Source organism: Toxoplasma gondii, chromosome VIIa (assembly GCF_000006565.2).
Source record: "Toxoplasma gondii ME49 chromosome VIIa, whole genome shotgun sequence".
NCBI lineage: Eukaryota > Apicomplexa > Conoidasida > Eucoccidiorida > Sarcocystidae > Toxoplasma > Toxoplasma gondii.
Genome location: NC_031474.1, coordinates 2,296,442 through 2,314,176, shown reverse-complemented (window position 1 = coordinate 2,314,176; position 17,735 = coordinate 2,296,442). Strand labels below are relative to the sequence as shown.

The 17,735-nt window shown below is 54.9% G+C and overlaps 2 protein-coding genes across 2 annotated transcripts; both read left to right on the top strand.

Moving 5' to 3' along the window:
* Positions 1-655: 655 nt before the first annotated feature.
* On the top strand, positions 656-2,130 carry TGME49_203705 (hypothetical protein; the record flags this gene model as incomplete). The annotated part of the gene is made up of 2 exons (XM_018779265.1): positions 656-954; positions 2,001-2,130. The coding sequence occupies 2 exons, from the start codon at positions 656-658 to the stop codon at positions 2,128-2,130; spliced, it is 429 nt and encodes a 142-aa protein (XP_018637343.1).
* Positions 2,131-3,300: 1,170 nt separating this feature from the next.
* Positions 3,301-17,645, top strand: AP2VIIA4 (AP2 domain transcription factor AP2VIIa-4). Its single transcript, XM_018779266.1, has 5 exons — positions 3,301-7,236; positions 7,698-12,117; positions 12,520-12,948; positions 13,263-14,003; positions 14,407-17,645. Exons 1-5 carry the CDS (start codon positions 4,618-4,620, stop codon positions 16,491-16,493), a joined length of 10,296 nt encoding a protein of 3,431 aa, XP_018637342.1. The 5' UTR covers positions 3,301-4,617; the 3' UTR covers positions 16,494-17,645.
* The last annotated feature ends 90 nt before the right edge of the window (positions 17,646-17,735 follow it).

Sequence of the window (17,735 nt, the reverse complement as noted above, 5' to 3'; positions counted from 1 at the left end):
GCGCTCTCCTTCCGGGTACGACAGTCCGTCACAGATGTTTCGGACTTACCCTGAGCTCTGGCCTTGCATCATTCTCCCTTTGCAAACAGCAGCTGTCGCCCTGCCCCCCTGTTTTACTTGTGCCTCGCCAGCAGGCAAGTGTCTTTTGGAACTGTTCGCTCACGAGGTCTCACGGAGGAAGACCTCATGCGGAACTGTGTCGTACACTTATGTTCCAAAAAAGTTTTCCTCGCATCGAAATAACAAATAACATCCCGGCAGCAATCGTAAGGTGGCGTATTTCTCTCCTTATCCCCTCACACTCGTCAGCCTCCACCGCGAGTCTTCCATTGTCGCTGATATGCATGTTGGCGTTTCAATGTGTATCGTGTTGCAGTGAGCTACCACGGGCCAGAATCCCAATGACAGTGTACTTGCGCTCCACAAAAAACGCGAAGTAAATGGCCGAGAGCTTCGATAGTAGAGTGTGCTCCTTCAGAGATGCGGCGGCTGAAACAGATTTCTCCGCGAAAGACCTTCGTTCGCACTGTGTCAATGGTCAAATGGAAATTCGCTGTTCGTCATCGCGTCGTGTCTGTGCGAAGTGTGGATTGACCTCCGCATTATCCCAGGCTGCAATCGGAGAGCGACACAGGGTGGTGGCGAGTCGCGCAACATGGGCTGTTCACAGCAGCCATGTGTGCGAGAGGGTGGGGGGTTTGGAGGGTTGGACAGTCGACCGCCAGGAACCTGCTCTTCTTGGTCGAGGTGGCCGGTCTTCACCGTCTGTCAACGTGACCAGTTTCTTGTGTCTCGGCATTCTGCTTCAGCTGAACTACCTTTTTCCGGAAGAGGGAGAAACCGAAACGTGTTACACACTGAAATGTCATCTGAAAAGGCGAGGACACGGTGTGTGGAATCTGCTGAAGCGGAATGGGGGGCGAATCAACGACCGACTGATTTCGCAGTCCCTAGGTGAGAGTGGTGTAGCTGTCGCTTTCTGAGCTGCGTTAACTTTATTGTTTTCTGAGCGCGTGTGCAGCGTTTCCATCCATGGTTTTTCGTCCCACACTTCCGGATGTTTGCCTTGACACATTCTCAGTTTCTCTCGATTTCTGAGACCAGTTTCGTACCGCCTTCCCCTCATAGCCCCGTCAGTGTTCACCGCCGCGCGAATCCGCCACTGCGTCATTCTCTCTGTTACCACAATCCGGCTGTGTGCGCCGCTGCCACTTGATCCTTTGTCGGGTGCGTGTCCGTCCACCTTCGCGGGCGCTCTTGCGTTTTCACGCCACCCTACGTCGTCATTATTCACAATTTGATCTAACTGGAGTCAACCGTTTTCTTCCGCAGTACGTGGAGCTATTCCTTCGCTCACTGGGTGGTCGAGAGGGTTGGTTCGCTACGACCGGCGCGCGCGTGGTGGAAGAGGAGGGTGAACACATGGTGCACATTTGGACGGCTTGCGAGGAGGGGAGGGACAGTGGAATGCAGGGGGGTCAACGACGTAAACCCTTTCTGTCTGCTGTTCGTCTGGTGCTGGGGTGTGTCGGTGCGAGCATGACCAGGAGACTTTCCGCGACAGTATCGCCTAGCATCCGTCGAGCGCGCGTGCTTGTCGTCTGAACCGCCGTTTCCTGCGCAGGGTGTCACCCTTTTTCAAACCTTTTATCCTTTTACTTGTTTGTGGCGGTACATCCGTGTTGCCGTCTGCTTCGTTGCGAGGCCGACTTCGGGGCCATTCGTTGTTTTTATGTATCGGGCAACAGAACCCCGCGGGTCGCTTGCTCGCCGTCTTCCGTCCCGTGACGGGCACGCGACTGAGAGGCGGAGTCTCCCTTCGCCCTACTGTCTCCCTTTGTTCCCAGGGAGTGGCGGCTACAGTTGGATTTTTGGACATTGTGTCTTCTCTCGCTTGTTTTCTTGATCCATGTAGTCTTTGCACTGGTATTCTTCTTGTGACCGTCGTGAGCGTGTCTGCGACAGAGCGCGCCGATGTTATCTGTGCGTGTGCGTCACAGGCAAAGGAAGCACGACCCTCTACATCGAAACACTCTATGTATGCCCGTGTGCCCGGCTTCCTTCTTGCGAGACAAATCACTTGCTACCGCACGCCGCGCCCTGATGGTTGCCGCCTGCGCTGGTGTATAGTGGTGGTTGTTCCTATTGTCTGCCCACTCCTGGTGAGATTTTATGTCAAATGACGTTAAGGACGGCTCCTGATCCGTTGGTGTGGCTATTTTTATAGTCTTTCAGTGGTCTGTATTGCATCGTACAGGAACTATGACTCTACGGTATTCTCTCGCCCACTCGTTCCTTACTGGCACACATGTCGTACAACGGAGCATATGCTTGTGCTGTTTCCCTTCATGCAAAGATGACAACGGCAGGCCGAAGGCAGCCGTTCGATGCGGCTTGAGTTTACCCCACGTGCTCTGCCTCCAGACGGGAATGTGTTCGGCGCCAAGGCTCTTTGTGATGGGTTTTGCATATGTTCATTGGGATATCTACGGTAACTAAGGGTGTGTTATCGTTTTCTTTTACGTGTGATCACGGAAATACCCGAGACTACTGTTTCCAAAGCAAACCTTCGTGCGTTATGACTCGTACGTCAAGGTACTGCATTCTGTGAGGGCGCGTCGATGTCCGACAGGCAGTAGCTCCTTCCTGTAAAAAGTCCCATTGGCGCACAGGAATGGATGGGGAGAAGTCAAGCCGGCGTTTGACGACTTCAGCTGCTGTCTCCGCGCGGGCACCGCGGCCGAGCTGTGTGCCCTCCCTCCAACCGATTAGGAACCTGCACCAGTGGGGGGGGGGCCAATATCAACCCGAAGCACTGTTTTCTCGGTTATCTTGTGTTTCTTGTGTTTGCTTTTCAGCTTTAATCCACCTCCTGTTGTGAGACTGAGGCCTCTTCACCCTGTCTTCATCGTCCAGGACGACTCTGACCACCGCTCTCGTTACTCCCCCCTCCCCCCCCCCGGTCGCGGGAGCGCGTAGTCCTCAAAATCGGATGTTGCGCGGTTCAAATTCGCTGCAATTCCATGGACACACCGAGAGCATGTATTTGACGGAGTCTGCACTTTTTTGTCTCCCCGTTCATACCTAGAAGAAGCTATGGTGCAGAAGGAAAAGTCGCCCGGTTTTTGACAAACGCCGAGTTTCCGAGTGGAAAAGGAGGCGAGACATCTGCGCTGTTGACACGGAAGAAGCGCACCCTTCGTTGGTGGAGGAAGCGCCACCCGCGCACTGTTGTCATCGAGTGGAGGGAAAACGCGGTGGCGGGGAAGCGAGGGCGACCGAGGTGAGTCAAATGAATCAGAAGAGGAGACTCTACAGTCTGTGTCTGTTGTTTTCATCTTGCGTTTTTTTCTCCTGTTTTTCCCCTGCGGCCCGGCAGCACCACCGTGTGCATTCCGTTTTTGCTGCCCACCCTGAGGAAGCAGAGACAGGAGACGGGTGACCGCCGCGATCTGGCTGTTGTGTCACTCTGTGGTGAGTGTGTCCGCGATCCGAAAAAACGTAACACGGATGTCGCGACCTGCTCAATTGGAAAGTGGGAAAACGTTTCTGGAGGCATACTTCTTCGCTTCCCAGGAACTGGAGAGTTTTGCCGCGCTCGGAAAGAACTCTCAAATTCCCCAGAAACAGTTCCTCCGCGGCCCCCGCCGTTTTCTCTGGTTGGACTGATGGCTCGGGTCTTCACGCCGCTGGAACAGTGAGGGACAATACCTCGAGGAGCGCTGGGTGTGCGGGTGCAAATGTTATGCTGTCTGTTTTTGTCCAGCCGCTTTCACATAAATTGGTGACAGTCAAATGCCTTTTCAACATAGTGAGAGCCTGCGTGTTTCTCGCGTTCCCCGTCGGCGCCATAAGCCGCGGCGAGCGCACGCGACACTCGAGCTGGGACGCGAAAACACTCTGAGATCCTTCTGGGATGCCGCTGTTCTGCCTCTCCGTAGGACAGCAAATGCGTGCAAGAAGTGCAGTACGTGACTGCCCCTGTGAAGACTACTTCGCGAACTCTGCGTTCGAGATTCCGTATGCCCCACTCTCCATGCCGTTGAAGGGAAGTGACCCGTCAACCTCGTTGTTCAACCAAAAAGTCACGGCCACCGGGTCTTTCTGCCGTACTTAGATTCGTCTTGTCCTATCGGAATTAATACAGCGAATAGAGGTCTTTGGCACTTTTTGCTTGGTGCATGCTTTCTGGTAACCCCTTCGCAGGCACCACAGCGGTCGAGTTGTAAGGATCGCGCCACATCCCACTCGGCGACGGCAAGGGACGAAGAACGGAGCCAAATCGCTCGCGTTGCCTACATTACCTTGAATGGGCGCTGTGTGTAATCGGGCCCGTTTTGCTGCTCTGCACTTTCATATGGGAGCAACGCCATAGACTGCCGACCCCTTCCTCTCTTCTGTCGATCATCTGCTCGGAGGAAAATCCTCGGAGGTCCCGTAAAACTACCGGAGCAACACTTCCGCCTAGTGTCTCTTTTTCCGCGAACACGCTGAAGCGAAGGTTGCGTCATCTGCAGAGGAACTGTATCTAACGTCTGCAGAAGTTCTGTCACTCAGTTTTCTGCCCCCTTCGGTCTCCTGGCGTGTCGAGCCGGTCGGTGCTCTAAAGCAATAAAGATGCAAGAAACGTCTCCCGCCCACCGCGAGCGACATGCGCTGCGCCTCCAACTGGTTCCTGATCAGCTGTCTCCCTCGCTGGAAGACGCATCTTCTACTTCCCATCCATCGTGCGCTGCACCGTCAGATCGAGACGTTTCGTCGTGTGTCGTTTCGCGACAGAATATCCGAAATGACTCGACAGAAGGTGTGACAGTTGTCAGTCCTCACTTGCGACGGTGTCTAACCGAGTACGATGAATACATCGACTTCCTTCCCGCGAGCGTAATGGACGTTTCTTCGCCGTCGCAGAGATCCGGAGGGGCTGAGCGAGATGACGCCAAGCTGGAGGGCCTAACTGGGCCGGGGAACAACGGGGACCGGGACAGCCTTTCAAGGTGGCCTGCGAAACTTACTACCTCGCTCTCCTCCGCGTTTGTTCAGAGACGGGGAGTGACAAGACCAGGATCTGATCTGGTGTCGCCTCTCTTTTCGTCTTTCTTGGCAGACGGCAGGCATGGAAGTCGCAACGAGGTAGACTCAGCTGGATTCGGTGCCGGCGAAGGAGAACAGGGGGCCAAGCAGTGCCCGCCGCTGCTGACGACGAAGCAAGAAGGCAGACTGGAAATGGACGACGGGAACGGCGAGCCGCTTGAAGCCCAGTGTGGCAGTGGGAGACCACGCGTTTTGACGGCTGACGCGTTTCCTCCCTCTCAGCGTCTGTCGCGATCGACGTCACTCGATTCCTCTCTCGCTTCAAGCCGCAAATGCAGAGCACAGCTCCTCCGAGCGACCGATGCACTGTGCATGCGTTCCCCGCTGTTTACCCGGAACGACTCGCCCCTCTTCTCTCGTGTCCCCTCTATGAGCCTCACAACAGGTGGGCGCTCTGAGCTAAAGCTGGGGGCGAGCGAACCAGGAAGCAGTGAAGAGAGGAAAAGCGAGAAAGAGTACGGGACGCAACTGGACAAAGAGACAGGCGACAGCTCCATGGAGGATGAGGTCGTTTCGGGGTTGGAAGGTGACCGCGAGGTATCTGGGAGAACACTTCTGCAACCCGACTTTCACACCCGTCTTCAAGCTGCTTTGCGCGAACAAGAAGAATGTCGCGCGCCGGGACTCCGCCTCCTTAGACAGCAGGAAATGAGGGAGCAAGGCGACATGGAAGCTGAACCAGTGCTTGCTCCTTCCCACTCGAGAGGCGGCGATGATGAGGGACGGGTGGGCCCCGGAGTGGGCCGGCTCAATGGCGCCGGGAGAAGAAGAGGCAAAAACAAGGGCGCGGCTCGTCTCCCGCATTTGTTTCGTGTCGGCGGTGCTGACTCCGATGCACGAGAGGGCATTTTGAACGCAGTTGTAGCAAAATCCAGTGATGGAGGAGAACGAACTGCTGGAGACGTAGAGATGGAGGCGGACGGGGAACACCAGTGTGACTGGGCAATGAAGGCGGCGGGTGCAGAGGACGTGGCTGCACTGTTAGCACCAGGACACAGAGAGAGTCGAGAAGGCGAAGACCGGGGTGAGAAAGCCAAAGCGACCACGGACGCGCAGCAGCTTCCTGAGGATGCTGTCATTCGTATGCTCTCGCTCTCCGTCGAACTCGACATTATGGGAGTAAATTCGTGTGCCGTCGGCAGTGCCGAGGATGTGGCGCGAATGACCCGCTGGAGAGCAGACCTAGACGATGAGTCAGACTCCTCGGTCAGCATCCGGAAAAATGGTGTGGAGAACGGTGCGTCTGCGTCTGGCGTGGCGTCGGAGCTGAAGGATAGAGAGATATTGGCCACTCGATGCGATGACAAAGACCAGGTTGTCACACGGGTTACAGAGAAAAACGCGCAGCGGCATACCATCATCGAAGATCTGGGCACCACAGACGGGCCTCGCACAACGCGGATGGTGGTGCAGCATGGCGATGATGACTCGTCGCCTCGAGAGAGTTCAGCTGTTTTGAGGCTCGATGATGTGTCGTTGCCTCTCTATCCCATTGGGCAAACAATGGATTGTTCCCCATCTACACCTACCTCGTCTCCGATCGCCTGCTGTTCACGGTTTGCTCGCCAGCTTGTCTTTAGTGCCTCACGGTCTCCCCGAGCTCGTCCCTTCTTCTTCGGCTCCCATCATACGGTTTCTGGACCGACTTCATGCCCCTCGTCGGCATTTGCTCCCACGTTTGCCACTGGTTCCAGGGGTGCTCTGGCGAATGCACAAGATGAAAAGGATGAGGAACGACGGGAGAGTCACGCATTGATGTGTGCGCTCGGAAACATAAACGAGGAAGAAAGTGGAGAAGAGCCGCAAAATCGCGTTTGCGCCATCGATGCCACCGCTGGTGTCGGCGTAGATGGTGTCTCTGACAACGCAAGAGAGACGGGCAAGAAGAGTGAAGTGGACGACAGCGAGGAGCGATGCGTGAGTATGCCTCTCTTCCAGAGGAAAAAGGCGTCACCGTTCTGTCACGAAGGAGAACTCCTACTAGCCTCTCCTTTGGCCCCGCCGCATCCGGACATTCTTACGCCGAGGAGCGCCGGAAACGCCTGCGGTGCACGTCTCCTCCTTGGGCCCGCACCTGGTTGCGGTGTCTCACCATCTCCACAGCACCCGCCGATCACTGATATTTCGCCAGGGGCAGTGTGTGGAGTAAGCATCCCTGAGCGTCAGACAGAAGGCATCGTTGAGGGGACGAGCGACAATGCACTTCGTTCATGTAGACGGTTCCCAGCGTGTCGGTTTCATGAGGCACTGTCAAGAAGCTTAACGCATCGGGTTTTCCGTTTTCAGCCGGTTGCTCTCTAAAGGAAAGGTAACTGAGTAGGATAAGCATGAGTAAATTTTGTGACTGCATGAAGACTTGACTACCTTTCTATGTTGTGCCTCCGTGTACACCCAGGTGTGAGTTGTTCCATGAATGTTGCGAGGTGTGGGTCATGCTTTTCGGTGGCAGGAAATCGAACGAGACTTTGCTAGAGTATGTTCGACCAGTCCTTGTCTGATCGTGTCATGTTGTCCCACTCTTCAGACTGCTGCTCGAACCGTATCCCTTACAGCCTCTCTAGATGTGAATGCCGCCCTTCTTTTCTCCCTTTCGCGTCTGTGTGCAGGGCGCTGGAGTGGGTGCAGCCACATGGGCTTCATCGTGCCGGTGCTTTCTTCCAGAAGACTCGCTGTCTCTCTTTCTAGAAATTCGCTCCACGCTCCTGAATCTCTTGGAAGAACTACACGATGCGTGTTGCTGCTGTCATCCTGCGTCGAGTAAGGGGCCGAGCCTTCGTTTCAGCCCATGTTGCGCATATCATTTCCCGGCGTCCTTCCCGTGTTCGTTACCATCTTCCTCGTCATGTTCCGTAACAACGCCCAGGCCCCTCTCGCCGTCCTCCCCGTCGCCCCCAGCGTCGGTGTGTCATTCCTTCTCTTCTAGTGCGATAGATGACACTGTTGTGCAGTCGAGGGGATCATCCCTGGAGGGGCAGAGGTCAATCCGCGACATCGCCTGTGCAGGCGAGGCCTCTCTGTGTTCTCCGGCCTCCGCGTCCGCCTCCCCAGGTTTGAAAGCTCTGCGGCCGCCGGGACTGGAGCCTTTGTGCCCCCACGCGCTTGCTGCTGAGGTGTCTCCATCGTCAAGCGAAACCGTTGCGTCACCTGTGGGAACCGGCGAATTCTTCCGTGAAGCCGTTTCGCGAGGAGACTCGACTCCGCCCGGCTTGTGTGGCGGCGACAGTGCGACACTGGAAAAGGTGGTCTTCAAAAAGGACGAACTCAAAGAGGATGTTAGCTCCGTTGTAGACGAGGCCTCACCAGTCGAGCAGGAGAGAGATGAAAAGGAGAAGAAGATCCCTGGAGTCCGGGTGTCGATTGGCAGCAATGTGTGCGCGTTTCGCGTGGACGGAAAGCAAAACCTAGACATCCGCGATGAGTGCCCGGACAGTCAGAAAAAGTCAGCCCTCCGTGCGAAAGCGACGACAACTGTTAGTACGACTGTCTCTGCGATTACCCCTGCTTGCACACCTACTGCATCAGGCTGTTTCGTAGACAGCCATTGTGGCGTCTCCATAGTCACCGGCATCCCTGTGTGCGGGGTACCATCCATTGAGGATTCGCGATCCGAGTCGCCGGTCGGTCCAGACGTAGAGGTGAAGCGTCTTTCCGGAGTCCCGCCGAGCCCGACGGGGATAGACGAAACTGTCGAGTCAACTGCGAACACCGGCCTGATCGGGATGTCAGAAAGCGGTTTTGCCAAGACGGCAGAGGCTGTTGCAGCTCAGAAGAAAGCAATGAGTGGAGAAATCGAAAGAGCGGGAGACAGCGACAGGCTAAGTCGGGTGGCGGATGGGTTGTTGTCCGGCCAGCAAACCAGAGAGGGGTTCGAAGAGGAAGAACGCGCATCCATATCTTCCGGTGCCACACGTTGCCCTGGCACGGGAGACAAGAACGCTGGACTTGGAGGTCGATGCAGCCTTGACACGCCTGCCGCGTCGCCTTCGTCTTCAGTTTCCGTGGCTTCTCCCGACGCCTACTCGTTCTCGCCCTTCACCCGCTCAGGAGTGGGAGCTGAGTCCCCCGGAGAGAACCAGAATGCTTTGTCGGCCTCGTCGTCACCTGCCCTTCTCACGTCTTCCACTCGTCATCCCCCGCTTCCGTCTTCACTACATCGAGTTCCGGGTGTTGTGTCGCCGTTCGCGTCTTCCTCATCTCTATCTGTCTGCTCCAGCACACCGATGTCTCAAGGGGGCGTCCTCCCGCGGTGTGGACCCGCGCTACATGCACTCTTTTTCGAGCATGTAGACTGTCTGCGGTCCTCGAGGTGTTTCGTGGAGCAACTGGCCTACGCACACATTTTCCGCATGTGCCTCCAGACACTCGGTGGGGGTCGGCCTTCTTCCCTGTCTCCGTTGCAGCAACAGTTCCTCGTTCGAGAACTTTTTCTCCTTCGGCAGGAGCCGAACAGGCTGCTGGTTCGAAATGCGTTCATGTGGACAGGCCAGCCGGGATGCCGGCACATTTTGGATCAACTGTGTGGCTCGTCTGTTTCTCTAAGTGCAGGGATGATTACATCAAAAAACCCATTCGCGATGGATAGAGACAAATTGGGGGCTGCCGGGCATGCAACCCAACATGGCGCCTACGGATGGGGAGGCCTACATGGCATGGGAAACGGCGATGGTTCTTCACCTGGCTTCCCTGGCGGATTTTTCGGATTTGAAAAATCAAGCAGTAACTGGGAATTTTCTGGTCAGCATGGCTTCGATGATCTCCGGAAGAACGGATCTCATGCGGGGCAGAGTCGAATCTCCACTCGCGGCCAATCTGCTCTCGCTGCGGCGACTGCGACGAGTAGCGGAGAACAGGCGCGTGTCGAGTGTATTGGAGGAGTGGATGACGGAACAGGCAAAGAGGCTGGGTACTCGACGGGTACCCGAAAAGGTCGAACATTTGGAGATCAGGAAGAGTCAGACGACCGCGAAGGTGGAGGTAAAGCAGACCAGAAGGGTGACGCGGCAGCTTCAAGTGACATTAATTCTCCTGTCGCCGCTTCACCGGCGAAAGCCCTTCTTGACCCCTCGATCTTCCTTTGTACAGCTGACATGGAAGTGGGGGCCCAGAAGAGTGCGCTTGTTGCATCTCTAAGAGCGCTTCGATCGTTGGCACCATCGTGGGCCTCCCAGCCAGAAGGTGGCTTTGCGTTTCACCTCCAGCAGCTCCTCCAGGCTCGTTCGCTTCATTCTCAGACGCTGCAGAACTATCGCGTGATCCTCCAAGAACTTTTCTCCGTTCCGCCTCGTCTGTGGGGGAAGGAGCGTTTGTTGGATGCTCTTCATGATCTCGACTGTTTGTACAGTGTAACAAAACGTCGAGCAGAGGCACGACAGAAACGTGTAGAAGAGATGCTGCGCACGTCCAGGGAAAACGCCGATTCTGAGGCTCAAGACATGATCCGAAGAGACGACGAAGGTAATGAGTCTTCGCACCTGTCAGGAGCCGGTGAAGGTCAGGAAAACCGCGCAGAATCTGTCCGGGTGTTGCAGCAGGCGTCACGATTGGGACAAACAGGAGAGGGCGGTAGTGGTGGCCGCCGCGTAGTGATTGATGATGCGAGGCTTCCAAAGGTGTTTGGGTCGGGATCGTATGCGCCGGAGGACAGTGTGGCTTCCCGGTCTCAAGAGAAACCAGATTTCCTTAGTGAGGCAGACGATGTCCATAGTGCTGATTCTTTTTTCAAGGGCTCTAGGAGGCGTGAAGACACGGATTCACGCGATCCCATGACGCGTCACCATCTGCAGAGTGAGAGGGACGAACATTCGCTGTTGAATTCGGAAGAGCTCCACTTTCGCCAAGGGCGAAGTGTGTGTATCGGGGGAAAGTCTTCGTCCTCTTTTGATGCTGCTGAATCTCTAGGAACCCATAGAGGAGATTCGTCCGACTTAGAGGATCCATCGATATGCGCGAAGGGGTGGCCCTCCACAACAGGCGAGTCAGACACGCAGGCGTTACAACAGGTTCTGGAGGAGCAGCTTCGGAGACAGGGTCTCAGTGCACATAATGTTGGTGCGACACTAGCTCAGGTTCTTCGGTCAGGAGGAACGGACGCTGCGTTGAAGGCTCTGCAGCGACTTCTGGCTCCGTCGCGACAGTCTCAGGGTGCGCACGCTGGAGGTCTTAGTCGAGACAACCGAGTCGGTGCCATGGAGAGGAGCCAGAAACAGCTTCTTCGCCAGCTCATACAAGGCGCCACTTCTATGTCACCATCCCTTGGTTCTTCCTGGGAAGCCAATGGTGTGTCTCTGGCATACGCCAGTAAGCTTCGTGGAGTTTCTAGTCAGCGCGGCGGACGGGAAGGCGATGAACAAGAACCGATTCCGCTTCTTGGGACTTCGAAGCAACGGGGGCTCGAGAGATCGGGTGCGTCTCCAGCGCGCTCTGGCAGTGGAATGCCAACAGACGAGGAACGACTAGGAACAGAAGTAACAGAGAGAGGTAATGCGTCGCGCCGAGGAAAACCCCACTACTCGGAGTCCTCTTCGAAACGTATGAAGACAGAGGGTGGTCATCTGCGGCGCCATGACGCATCCTTGTCGCTTGCGGTGGGCGATGACGAGCTGCAGGCGCTTTCAGCGCTGCCGTCCCCAAATGACCAGGCGCTGGGTTCCTCGCGAGCGCACACCCGTCATTCACCCTTATCACGTCAGTCTCATTTCCCGTCGCCCTCTGCCGCAGGCCTCAATGGGAACCAGAAACTTGGTGTATCTGGTCACTGTTCATCTCGACGCCACGAGGCAAAAGAAATGGCCGCTGGCGAAGGACGAGGAAAGTCATACGCTTGGTCCGCTGCGGGGAACGGGAGAGAGGGTGGCGTGGGAAGTCGCGGATCCGGCACTGGTCGAGAGTCAGGATCGGGAGGTCAGAAGGAAGAACAAGCAGAGCGACTGGAGTATGCAAGACGGGCCGCAACACTCGAGAAGGTGAAGGGAGTGTTCATCGGCAAGAAAAACACTTGCTGGGTCGCCCAGTGGACTGACAGCTCGGGTAAGATGAGACGAGGCAAAGACACAGCAGAGAGGCTGTCACAGGCTTTGTACATATGTTCTGATGGCCATCAGCATTGCCGCGCGAGCGGCCGGTGGTCGCTTGCGGTGGTTGTCACGGGATCCAGAAGCCAGAATCAGTTTTGCCTGCCGGAGTGCTTGTACACCTCGTGTAGGGTACAGAAGCTGGAAGCAATGGAGTCGTACGGGGTGGCTCAGATTGTGTGTGTTTATATATATATATATATGGAGCATAGTGCGTGCATGTGTCTTGCTCTGCGTAGAAAGGGGTGGAGGGTGACTGTGCGGTGACGCTGACCCATTGCAAGTGTTTGTAGATTCTTGTCCTTTACCGCCATCGAACGATGTGTCTTTTTCCTTGAAATTGTGCTTGCTTCCACAGGCCGTTCCCGTCAAACATGTTACAATATAAAGGCTCTCGGCTTCGAAGTGGCCCGTCAAAAGGCGATTGAGGAGAGACAGAGGCAGATGGGGTCTGCCCCAATAATTGTGTCAGGAGGCAGTGGCAGACACCAGAGTTCGGCTGCTTCGGATCTTCGCCGACAAGGTGGCATGGCAACCTCGGCTACTGCCCATGCTAGCGGTGTAGGCGTAGTAAGCCATGGATCTGGAGATGTGACTTCTCCGGCATTCTCAGCATCCGCGCAGGTAGCGGGTGGCCCGCGTGATACCGATGAACTAATTGCTTTGAGGAATGAGGACCAGAAAGTGACCGGAGGCCCAGGACGGAGACAAACTATGAGTTCATCTCCAGGGAGTGTCAGCCCGACCATGTTTCCGACAGATGGGCTGCCTTCGCGTCAGAACGGAAGTAAGTGTTTCCGCGACGCACGCAACAGCAGGGCTGTGCCATTGAAAAGAACAGCGGTGGAGGAACGGCCCTCGTATCTGTGAGAAACGTGAGTTGAAATTAAGATTACACCACATCACACGACCCTCGAGGGAGGAGAGAACTCCACCTGTGACACGATTTTGCACAGTTACTGGATGAGCGTAAGCATTGCTGAGCGGACATATGTATGTGTAATGTCGAGGCTATTTATTGGTGCATGCCCTTGTCGAGCTTCTACAATATACGGTTATTGAATGCCATTGTTTGCCTTATGGCATGTTTTTTTTGTTCAGACTCTGCTGGCACCGCCAACGGCACTACGGCGATGGCCAATGATGCACTGCTTTCTGCTGTCGTCCATGCTACAGCAAATGCCCTGAACGGGGTAGGAGTCAGTTCGAACGCTGAAGGTAATTCAGTTCGATCTTCCCTATCGCCGACCTCTCTGGCTGCAGACATTCTTGCTCAGTTACAGAGTGCGTCCCGAGGGCTGTCTCCCTCACCATCGGATCGACGAAAAAGGAGCGTCGATCTGCTACGGTCGCTGTCTGGTTCTCCTGTCTTAGGAGCCTCAAGTACGGCGCCGCCACTCCCGTCTGCTTTGTCGCCGTCCTCTCCAGATGGGGCGGCTTCAACAATGGTGCCTTCCGCTGGGTTGATTAGTGGAGGGGAGAGCGGTCGGCTGCCCGTTTTGGCTGCCCAGGGTCCAGAGTCTCCTCTATATTCTCCCGCGTCTTCATGCGAGGACCCGTCACGAGCAATGGCCCAACATAGCACGCCTGGTGGATTTGTTCATGCTTCTTCTGGCGGGGCTCCACAAGGACCGTCATCGCCATCTGTGGAAGCGAGTCATGATCTGTCGTCGCCATCTCTCATCAAAGATGCGGCAGGAGAGAGTGAACAGGAAATGAAGCGAATGACGCTTGATGAGAAGAGCGGTGCCGATGCAACTCGTCCAACAACTGTGGATCTGCATGCTGCCCGAAACGTTTGCACATCTCCGGGCATGGCGAGCTCTTCCTTTTCTTTGTCAGGTAAGATGCAAAGAGATCAAGGGGGAAATATGTCAGATTGTGATGCGGGTCCGCGACACCTTGCATAATGTTTAATCCGTGTGACTATTGTGTAGATTCATGCCGTATTGCAGACACACGAACTGCATGGTTGTGATTAACGTGGTCGCGTCACGAGGCGAATGCTGACATGGAAGTTTCAACGTCCCTCGTGAGTAGCATTTCTCATCACTGATGTTTTGGATCAATCTGCTTGATACGTTTTACAACGGGAATTCTGAGGCCGTCGTGTATCTGGACGTATTCTAGTCGTCGTGTTGGATGAGTGCAGATGGTGTGTTAGGTGGTTCGTGGGTATATGTGTGTACACTTGAGCAGTGACAGATCTAGTGTTTTAATGCAATGTTTCTTTCTGTCTTTTCAGAATCGTCGCCTCTGGTAGCGCCATCTCTCCCGAAGAGCGAAACTGGCGTCAGTTCAAATGTCCCGTCGCTGGCGTCTCTTTCAGCAGCGTTGTCGCAGGCCTTCCCTAATCTTGCATCTGCTATGTCTGTGCCAACCTCTAACAAGGTCCCAAGAACCGACTCGTTGTCGTCTGTTTCGCCGGAGCATTTGCAACTTTTCCAGCAGTTGGCTGAGCAGTTCCTGCCGTCGCAACAACGCCTTCAACCGCCGCGAAACTCACACGGTTCAGCAGCCTCTATCGGGAGTGCTTCCTCGCTTTCTCTCATTAATCCCCATGTCGAAATGAGTAGTGTTTCTCGAAATTCGCCGATCTTCGGAAATACGGTGGACCCCGGTGTTCTCTCTGGTGTAGCTGAATTAAGTACAGCCATTTCGCAAACAGTGAGAAGTGGGGACCTAGCTGCAAATGTAGGAAATCGGCATCTCGCATCATCCACACATCTTTCATCATCCTTGTCGCAGCTTCACTCTACAAACCTGCCATCCGTTAATTCCTTTTCGACTGAGCCTCCCCTTTCCCGAGCGTCGTCGGGTTGCACCTCTGCGTCTGCCCTCCCGTCCATGTCTCTGCATTCGACAAACCCTCGACTAGCCTCGCCGTCGACGTCACCGTTCCAAGCGCCGTCGTCTGAAGCCGGATCGTCAATGAACTCAGCTTCTTCAGCTACGAGGCGAGAAAGCAGTGCGGTACCAAGCCATCCGTCTTCGCCTGCTACGAAGTTGTCGTTCCTGTTAGGTGGTCATGCGCAGGGCGCATCGGGACAAATGGTCGACGTATTCTCACGCCAGTCAAGCGGAACGGCACCCAGAGGACCAGAGGATGCGTACGCCGTCTTTGCAGGCCCCAATGCAGGTCGGGGCCGACGACACCGGATGGCCTACACCCACAAACAGGGGCGCCGCACCTATGCGTCTCAAGCCCGTGACTTCCCCCGGGTTGAGGGTATCGAGTATAATGTAAAGTGCGCGTGCTGGGAAGTGCGTTGTGGAGCGAGCTTCAAGGTATTCAGTACACGTCGATTAGGCGGTCTTCAGGAGGCGTATGACCTCGCTGTCAAGTGGAAACAGGAGGTGGAAGGTGGATCAGGAGGAAATGGTTGTCGGCGGCTTGTTAGTGATAGGAGGTTGGCAAGGAACGCGGGAACAGTTTCACAGAATATGATGATGTTCCTGGGGAACGATGGTTCCGGCGGCCCTCGGGTCTCGGGTGGTGATGAGGACGGAGAGGCGGACGAAGAGGCTGACCACGAGGAAGGTTGCCCCTACCCGGGGGAGAGTGACGCGGGGAATAGCCTCAAGCGGGGATCACGTTCGGGAAGCTCCAAAGAAGATCAAGAAGATGACGACAGGCTGCGGGTGCTTCAGCACACTGAGTGGGGAGCGGGTAACAGGGTAGAAAACCCCGCAGTGGATAGAAACGCAAGAGCGCTTGCGTACGACCTTTGGATGCGGTCTGGTGGATCACCGTCGTGTGAGGACGGTGCTCCCGCACCGGCAATGAGTCTGGGTGAGGCAGCATTGGCGACGCAGAGACCCCAAGGAGACGTAGACATGCTTACCTCTCTTCTCGAGCAGCTATCTAAAACCAATGGCACCGCTGGAAGCGGCTCTGTCTCGTCTCTTCAGGAAGACTCCCAAGCTGCCCCTGAGGATATTTGCGGTGCACTGACGTTGCTGGCGGGTGCTGTCAATGGTCAGAGCACAGACATTGGGAAACAAGGATCTCTAGGAGACGTTTTGACAGGGGATGTGGCTCATGATTTGAGGCGGTTATTGCGACCGGAGCCTGATGAAAATGCCAGGGGGTCTGCGGTCAATCGGGACACGATGGTAAGAGGAGTAAAGGATGGGGGACAAGCGCATGAAAATGGGGATGACCCAAGTCCGGGCGAACTGAGAGGAAACGGAGGGCGAGACTCCGCACAGCATATGGAAGAACACAAGAAGCGAAGCCGTGAATATGATGGACACAACGATCCAGAAAACAGGTTGATCAACGCAATCTTCGCGGCAGCTTCGTCTAGCAAAAAGGCGAGAACGGACTGATGAGAAAGGGGACTCAGATGTCAGATGAGATGCTGTTGTGTGGAAGCACTGCATTGCCTCTCATCGTACGCCGATTACTGATAAGAAGTTGGCAACTTGTGTTGCCGTTGTATCAACCAAGTTGCTCTTGTAATTGGCGAGTAGTGGCGATTGTGTAGGTTGTCTTTGTGGTACGGCCACAAAGGGGTGCATTGACAGTTCCAAAAGAGGTCGTCTCAATTCGCTATTCAGGCAGAGATACCTGTTGTGAAAGATGGCCAGTTTTAGAATTCCACAAAGGTTTGGCTTTAGGCCGGAATACAATTGTACAGATGAAAAACAACCCACCGTCCCAACTACGCCTCTCGTGGGGTATGCTGATTACAGGCAGTGTGATGTTGCGTTGTGTAGCGCTTGAAACGTGCGTTGATGGTTGCTCATACTGGTCGGGGGCTTGCCTGCAAATTGGCGTGTGCTACGGAACCGGCATGCTTTACCCCGGACATGCCCAGCAATATGATCACGCACCACGTATGACTTTTTCTTATGTGCTGGGGTCCCAAGGAATAAGCAAGGAACGCGGCTACTTTTGAAGACCGTCGGTATACATGCTTTCGGTGATCTAGTGGGTGCTGGGATGTCACTGTCATTTCCGTGCGTTTTGTCGTCGCCCGTGCCTTTGATTAGGAACGGACGGCAAGGGCCGGTTGTTCCGTAGACATTCGCTTATGTTTAAGAGGGTAAGTGAATGGAGGAGGGCAGTCCTCATGCAGCTGATTATGTCCCCTCCGTTGTAATACAGATAAACACAACAATTTCCTCAATGTGGTCAGTGTAACTGTATAAAGCTTGGAATGGCCTTGTTCACAGATATCATGGCGAGTCTCACAGAGCCTCTCTTGGATATTGGTTCCGTGCACAAAAGCCGGGCATATTATCATCAGTGACTGTAGCAGTTTACGGGTTGACTGAAGTAGGTAAATAAAACAGTTCGCGAAAAGCGCCGACAGCACTGCTTGGAAGTTGTCCCTCCTGCAGTGAATGATGCGGTAGCATGCGTTCACAAAACTCGTTCAGGAATCACACCCATTGGGTTCCAGTACTTGTGCTTTCCTCCTGTATATTTCTCACCAAGCCGTATATAGCACTTTTTGACAAATATTTGGTCCCAGCCTGAACTACATTGTAGCGATGAAGAACACATTCTTTACTGGAATCCATGATCCATTTTTTTCGAGCGCATTATGTTCTGCCGAAGTGGTA

Coding starts and splice junctions, on each gene's coding strand:
- AP2VIIA4 (XM_018779266.1), top strand. CDS start 4,618: ATGCAAGAAACGTCTCCCGCCCACCGCGAGCGACATGCGCTGCGCCTC. Junction 12,118..12,519: donor CCAGTGGACTGACAGCTCGG/GTAAGATGAGAC, acceptor TTGCTTCCACAG/GCCGTTCCCGTCAAACATGT. Junction 12,949..13,262: donor GCCTTCGCGTCAGAACGGAA/GTAAGTGTTTCC, acceptor TTTTTTGTTCAG/ACTCTGCTGGCACCGCCAAC.